Below are 7307 nucleotides of genomic sequence, written 5' to 3' on the forward strand. Positions count from 1 at the left end.
GCGATAACCATGCCCCTGCCAGTATTGAGAAGAGACCATGAGGATGCATAACGGTCCTCCATCCATCCTGTTCTCTCTCCAACCCCCATCTGGTCTGTCATCCTTCCCACCACCTACCGCCCCTCTGCTCTCTCCTTCGCTGTGACAAAGTGGAGACGGGCTGTGGCATTGGCTGCCATTCAGCTCCAGTCTCTCATCGGCCCCACAGAATGCCTTTCAAGGTCTCCCAGCATTGCGACTGCTGCGTTTTATTACAGCGTGAAATGGGGAGTGAAAGACCCCTATGGATGGTCCTATTTAACCATGCAGAATGTGTCACTTTTGGAGAGAAAGATAAGGTCACAAAGGGAAAATCAGCAGTACAAATGCCTCTGTTAGAAGGCGCAACCAACAGCTCAGGTCCATACAAGTAGCCCTTGCTCGCTGTTGTTTAATCTGAGAGCAAGAGCTTTTGACATCCTTTTTTTGTGTGGAAATTGTTGTACGGAAATATGTTAATGGCTCACAGTATATTGACATGCATCACGCTTGTTTTTCAGACAGATGGTAGCTTGGTTGCCTTCAGAGGTTTGCTTGAAGGAGAACCATACGCTGGCACCCGAACTAAACAGATGCACCATGTCCAGCCCAATTATGTTCTATACTTCAGCATCATGTGGTCTTTTCCCTGCTGATGTCCCCTTGACCAGACACATGTCTGCAAGTACTTCAGTTTGGACTGAGGACTTGCAACAGCTGATATTCTCCGTTTGATTCAGCAGCAGAAAACTGTGTAAATAAGAATCGGGCCTTTTGGATTGATGAGAGCACCTTTGTAATTATATACAGCCGTCCTATTTGCTTTGGCAAGACATCTGTCGTCAACCCTCCCCTTTCCTACTTAAATGTCGGGTTGTGGGTGTGTCTAGTGGGAATCGCTGACAGATTGTCAGTTATCAGCACACCTGCAGAGAGCTCTATTGCATGACTCAAATGCTTATCTTTTTTTATGAATACGTTTTATGACATATTCATTCCTTCATATTCATTCCGTCCAAAAAAGACTTCACACATAAAAGAATCCTTAAGTTATCACCTTAAATTTTACTATCAGCATTTATGTATATTCTTAGAATGAAAAAAGGCAAAAGACAAAAATCTCCGTGCCAAATGAGATGCAAACATTGATTGAGTTGGATAGACATCCCTAAATCCACAGTACACTTTGTGATCTTTGTTGCATTGAAGTCTCTATAGTACATGTGCTGTCTTAACAAATGCTGTTTGGCATGCCAGCTTAACCATCTCGAGGTAACCATCATTCTATTTTCACTTGCTGTAAAAGAAGCTATCTTAAAAGAAAAGCCTATTTTTTTTAACCGATGGAATGCATTCATTCTCTGCACACAAGATCTTTCAATTGGGAAAATGGGCTTGATCCCCAGGCTTATGAGTGCATGTTTGGTGATTTGTAGAAGGGATTTGGGGGGCTTTAGCATGTGCGTCTGCTGGCTGAATTTCCTGCAGACACTCCGGTGGAGCACAAGTCATTGCCTCAACACCTTATTGTCCTAGCTATAGCATGCGGCTCCTGCATGAGGCTGGGTGCTGCTACAGCTGCCTAGTGACCGCCTCAGGCTGTAACCTCGGTGGACTTAACCTCGGCCAGAGATAAGGATCTCATAAGGTCACGTTATTACTCTCAACAGACCCAAGCGTCTTTGCAAAGACCCCATGGAGTGTGAGGCACTTTATGAACCTAACGGTTTTCCTCATATGTCATCTTTAGCTTTCTTGAAACTATTTAAGTGGTTTTACCTGATCTCTGCCGTCGATCTTGCAGCGGTTTTTTTTGGAACACTCGGCTGTCGTAATTCAGTGGCTTTTCCTGCGAGGTGTCCAATGTTCACTCTGGCACTCCGCTTCATATCAATGGAGAGATATATATCCCCATGAAGTAATTAAACAAATAGCAGCCCCACCGCCAACTCTAGAGCCTGCCGTTTAACACTTGAGCGGCCAGACAGCGCTCCTTCAGGAGCCTAGACGAGACCAGGCAAGCGCAATGGGTAATGGAGAGACGGGGCATAGCTTGTAATTGAGTACTGGCAGGAAAAAGCGTTGAGTCCTGATTGCTACTACGCTCCTCCAGAAGCCAGGTTTACGCTTCGTCATGTGGCCCTCCTCCGCTCTCCATAAAAAGCAAATAAACTTTTCACTGTCAATGGCAAAATAACGACAGAGCGGCACTAATGAGCTAATTAAAGACCCATAAACGCAGACTTGGCTCTCCATGACTGTGATGTGTCATTTCTTACATCGAAGTTGCATTTAATACATTCTATTACATGCCTGCGCTCACTCTGCCTCTGAGACATGGGTACATACTGTACTGTGCGGTCAGAGTACCTTTACATAACATCAAATTACTTTTCTGATATGCAGTTTTCAGAAGTTTGAAACGAGGCGTTGCAGAAGGTTTTGTGGCCAAAGGCTCACCTCAGAAAACCCTCAACTCCTTTTAGCACCACATATCTACTACTCTGTCAACGACAAAGCCCTCCCACCACCACCATCGTTGACCGACATATGTGGACTTTCCCCGACGAGTGAGGAACGTGGGGGAATTTGTTGAAAGTTAGCTAGCGGCTGAGTCTCTGCCTCCCTACTGTATCTGGTGCAAGGGGTCTAAATTGAATAGGGGTTGAATGAGTGACTCTGGCAGGTTCCTGGTTAGTGTGGTTTGGGCCAGTCCCAGTTCTACACAGAAGCAGCCCAGTGGTGGTTTTCGGTGTGGGAGCTGGAGCTCCCTTCTCTCTCATTTTGCACCGGCTCTCTCACAGCGGCCAGCAGTGGGCCTCTCAAGCCCATGCGAACATGCCCTTAATGATGGTGGCATTTGCCTGATTCTTTTGGACATGCATGAACTTTCATGTTAAATTCCATTTTGTTGTACTGAACTCGATTTGCTGAGGGCGAGCTGTTGTGTTTAACAGAGAGAGGAATTTGACCGTGTTGGTATATTTTCATTTTTCATTTTCAATTTTCTCATCCGTTAACTTCAGCTAAATGACTTTGAGCTATGCAACCACTGCGAGGGCCTTTTTCTTTCATCCTGTGCCTGTGCCAAACATCCAGTAAATAAGTTCCACGTGTTTCAAAAGGGAATCCCAAGAACATTTAACTAAGTGTATCATCTATTAAGCATTCTCTATTCAACATGGTACAGGGAAAGGTGAATCTGTATCAAGTCCAGACACGAGGAGGGGGGCATGGGGGTGGGGGGGGGGGGGTTACAAGGGGTAAGTAGTGTTGAGGCATTGAAGATAGAATTTCGTCAAGGCCGGTGCCAGACAAAACCCCAGCATCAAATGGACTTCCAGAGTCAAGCTGACGGTTGGCTTTCCTCTGCTCATAAGGAACAACCCCTTTGGCCCGCGCCCGCTTTTGTAGGGGATTGTTTATGTTCCTTTAAGGTATGCGGGGCATCTGTAACAAAGAGGTGCGACGGGTTATTGTGGTGAAGGTGCAGGGGAAGTGCCTGAGCGAGCTGCCTGTCAGACAACACCATCTCTAAACAGCATACGCTTTGATGTGGTGGCGCTCTTTGAAGAACTGACACCCTTCTCCTTTTCACAGTGCCTGGAGCCCTGCAAGGAATCCTGGGACCTGAAGGAAAATCAGTGCCAGGATTTATGCGAGGTATGTCACAAACCAACCGCCCCCAATGCCATGGCTTTACCCCCAGACTCAAGCGTGTAAGGCTCTCGAGTAAGAAAACTAAAACGTTTTGAAAAACATTGAGTGTGAAGCAGGCCTTTTTTTCCTGTACAATAATGGCACTGTGTAAGGTTCAATCAAATCTGTGTAACTTACTCGCTACACCAATGAGTCACACGCCGAAATGTAAACAGGGCAATCCCTGTTAGCTCACAGACCAGCCTTCCTGAGGCCCAGCAGTCTGGATGTAAAAAGTAATCTGACAGATTTCTTTCCCCTCTGTGCTCCTCCTCTCCTCACCGCCCTCAGCCCCTATTTCCCAAGAAGCACTACGAGTGTCTGACAAGCTGTGAGTTCCTGAAGTCGGTGGAGGGGGTGAAGCAGGGCGACTGCCCCGCCCCAGAGAAGGCCAGCGGCTTTGCTGCGGCCTGCGTGGAGAGCTGTGAAGAGGACGCAGAGTGTTCGGCTGTCAAAAAGTGCTGCTCCAACGGCTGCGGTCACACCTGCCAGCTGCCTAAGAACCTCTACAAAGGTAAACACTGCCCAGCCTAAGTTAGTTAGCTAAGCCACTGTGTCCCAAACAGTGGTTCGGGACACATTTGTGGGTCACAGATAAATTGTCACGAATCGAGTAAAAATCAAAAAAAATATTTTCCTACATTAAAATAAATATATATATCAAAAGACTTTTATACATTTTAAAACAGACAAACGAATAAATCGCCTAATAAAAGTCCATTTCCATAAATAAAAATAATGCTAATTGAGAAGTAGTTAAAATAGCTGATCTACAAGCTTGCAACGTGGCGCAAAGTGACACGTTATGTGCTTGTAGATCTGCTATTTTCACTAGTTTGGGTACCTCGCAAACGTCTAATCTCCCTCTTGCAAGTAACAAATATAGCCATGTGGTCAGTTATAGATCTAGTTTTTGTGTGTCTATATAAATGCAAAAGATTTGTAAACCCTCATCTTTTACTTGAACTCACTTCCATTTTTACCCTCAGCCAAAGAGCGGTCTTGCTGTGTCTGCTGTAAATTATCATACATCGATGGTGTCATGTTATGCTGGATAAGCTTGAGGGTTTCACAGTCACAGATGTACCCAGCAACCTCTTGCTGTTGTAAAATGATTTAATAGCAGTGCCCAAGGCAGCCTGATGTTCTGAGGGCGCGAAGCCGTGTGAGAGAGGACTTATAGCTTCTGCAAAATCTGAGCTTTTGTATATAATAGCACCACACATTGGCTGCTAGCCTTGGGCCATAACAAAGCAGAGGAAGAGGTGGAACTCTGCGTTTGGTGGAAGATGAGACTCTGAATTCAGTGTTGAAATGCTGCAGTGACATTCCACTGTATGTATATGTGCGACAGTGTGAGTGTCTGCACACGTGCGCATGTTTGCATGTGAGAGAGTGTATTGAGTGCCCCCAAGAGAGTGCGTTATTATTTATATTATGTTTTGAATGAAATGTGGAGGCCATTCCGCATCGACGTCACCGTCGGTTAGATGAGCGGCGTATTGACGGAGGAAGATGAAAGGCTGCGTTGCCTTGAAAAGTTCAATACGGAGATCTAGTCAATGGAAAACCATTCACCTTACCGACAGACCTTCAGATCAAACCACTGAGTCGGTCCAAACTCTGAGTTGGTGATTGATCGCTGTTGGTGCTAGATTTACACGTAATTCCATTTAGCAGTCCAGTGCAAGTCTGTCCTAGTCTTCAGTGTTAAAGGTCTAATTACATGCTCATGGTCTGGAGAGTGTAATTGTTTCTGTGTGTGCAAGTGTGTATTTAGTCTTCGGGATGATGATCCATAATGCTGGAAGCCATTAGTCAACACGAGTGGGGCGAAATGGAGCGTTTCCCCTGCTGAGATCACTCTCAGATGTGCGTGCACACACACACACACACGCACGCGCGCACACACACGCGCGAACGCCTGTGTGTTTGTGTGTATCTGCGCGTATCTGTGTATATTTGTTGTATTTGTGCGTTCCTGGCTGTGTTTGTACGGACACATGGAAGGAAGGCTGTGCATATGTGCATGCGTGCAGGTGAAAGTCCCCAGCGTACGTGCATGTCCCGTACGCAAGAATAGCAGAGTCGAGCTGGGCTCTTCGGGTTCTCAGTTTTTCACCATTTCATCATCAGAGAAGCCCCCCCCCCCCCCCCCCTATTGGGCTTTTGTTCTATACATACTGAAGAGGAGCTTCTTCTTAATACATCAATAGAGCCAAATGCTATCACATGCCAATCTCAGTATTCTCCAAGTTCTTTTCAGAGATACGTCAGCAGCAATGTGCCTCAAATAAAGTATGTACGAGCACATCAAAGATGGCTGGCGAAGAACTGACGGGTTTGCGGAATAGAATATCAATTTATTTATCAAGCGTCAGTTTACAGTTTGTTCAGTGGAAGAAAGACCCTCGTGAATAACATACAACATGTCCATTCTCCGTTCTCGTCCTGCGCATATCTCTCTTCCCTTTTCTTATTTGTCTTGCTCTGGTGTTTTGCGGTCAAATAACCTCCATCGCTTAGAAGACATATCACTGAGCGTGTGATGGATCCCCACTTGTAATGCCTGCTCAGTAATCAAAAGCACTGTGCAAGCACCACGCTGCGCTGCGGAGACAGACAGGAAGGAGTCGGGGTTAGTCTATCGGTTGGGGGTGGGGGGTGTGCGTGTAATGTGTATGTTAGATGTGTGGATGGCAGGATGAAACAAATGTGCTGTCAGTTACAGTGAGAGTTTAAAGGTCTCCACGTTGTCAGAACAAGTCTATCAGTTAGTTGGTCTGTCAGCCATCGCTGCTTTATAGGAAGCTGTTGCACTCCATCCATCCCTTGAGAGAGAGAGAGAGAGAGCGTTGTTGGGAAATCGTCCTCCTACATTGATTAGAGAGTGATTTTCCCTAAACCCCCGTAATTAGAGCCGTCATTACAATAGTATGTGCGTGAGTATTGAGAATTATAATCTCAGAGTCTAATTGTTGGGGTGAGTAAGACATGAATGGACGCTGCTCGCTTGATCATAATTCAGCCTGGAGTTACATCAGGATTTGGAGAGCGTGGAGCGAGCATGTGGCCAGTGAGAAAAAATCCAACTCTGTATGATTCTTGGATGGAACCTGGACTAATAGTTGTCTTTGGAAAGAAGAGCCAGACAGAGGACCCGTGGGGTTACCCTCACGCACGCACGCACGCACGCACACGCATGCTGTGGATGAAAGGAGGGAGCGTGCGTGTGTGTGGTATAGTAGTGTGTGCTTTGCAGGGGTGCTTGGGTGTCTTTGTGGGAAGATGAGTAAAGCCAGAGGGAGTATAGGAATGCTGTGGTGCTGTTAGAATGCCACATTGCACAGGAGATGTGACACACACACTCTCTCTGCAACTCTCTCTTTCTCTGTCTCTCGCAGTCACACGTGTGCATGCTTGCATATGCATGCAGTGCACGCACACACACACACAAAGTGGAGCTGTGAAACCACAGCACAATGACCCCCAGCTGTTGATGATGTGCACAGAGCTGTTATCTGTGGTACAAAACAGAACACTGACTCCATATGCGTGTGGCAAATGGACGCCTGCCCTGTCTTCCAGGA

General features: G+C 46.3%; 1 protein-coding gene across 1 annotated transcript in view; it reads left to right on the forward strand.

The window, feature by feature from the left end:
• The window catches only part of anos1 (anosmin 1), a 41681-nt gene that overhangs the window by 18479 nt on the left and 15895 nt on the right, over window positions 1-7307 (forward strand). Inside the window, exons 3-4 of the mRNA XM_080785501.1 lie at window positions 3619-3681; window positions 4009-4231. Coding sequence (XP_080641627.1) covers window positions 3619-3681; window positions 4009-4231 — 286 coding nt within the window. The remainder of the gene's footprint in view (window positions 1-3618; window positions 3682-4008; window positions 4232-7307) is intronic.

Source organism: Protomyctophum bolini (genome assembly GCF_963924005.1).
Source record: "Protomyctophum bolini genome assembly, chromosome: 16".
Classification (NCBI taxonomy): Eukaryota; Metazoa; Chordata; class Actinopteri; order Myctophiformes; family Myctophidae; genus Protomyctophum; species Protomyctophum bolini.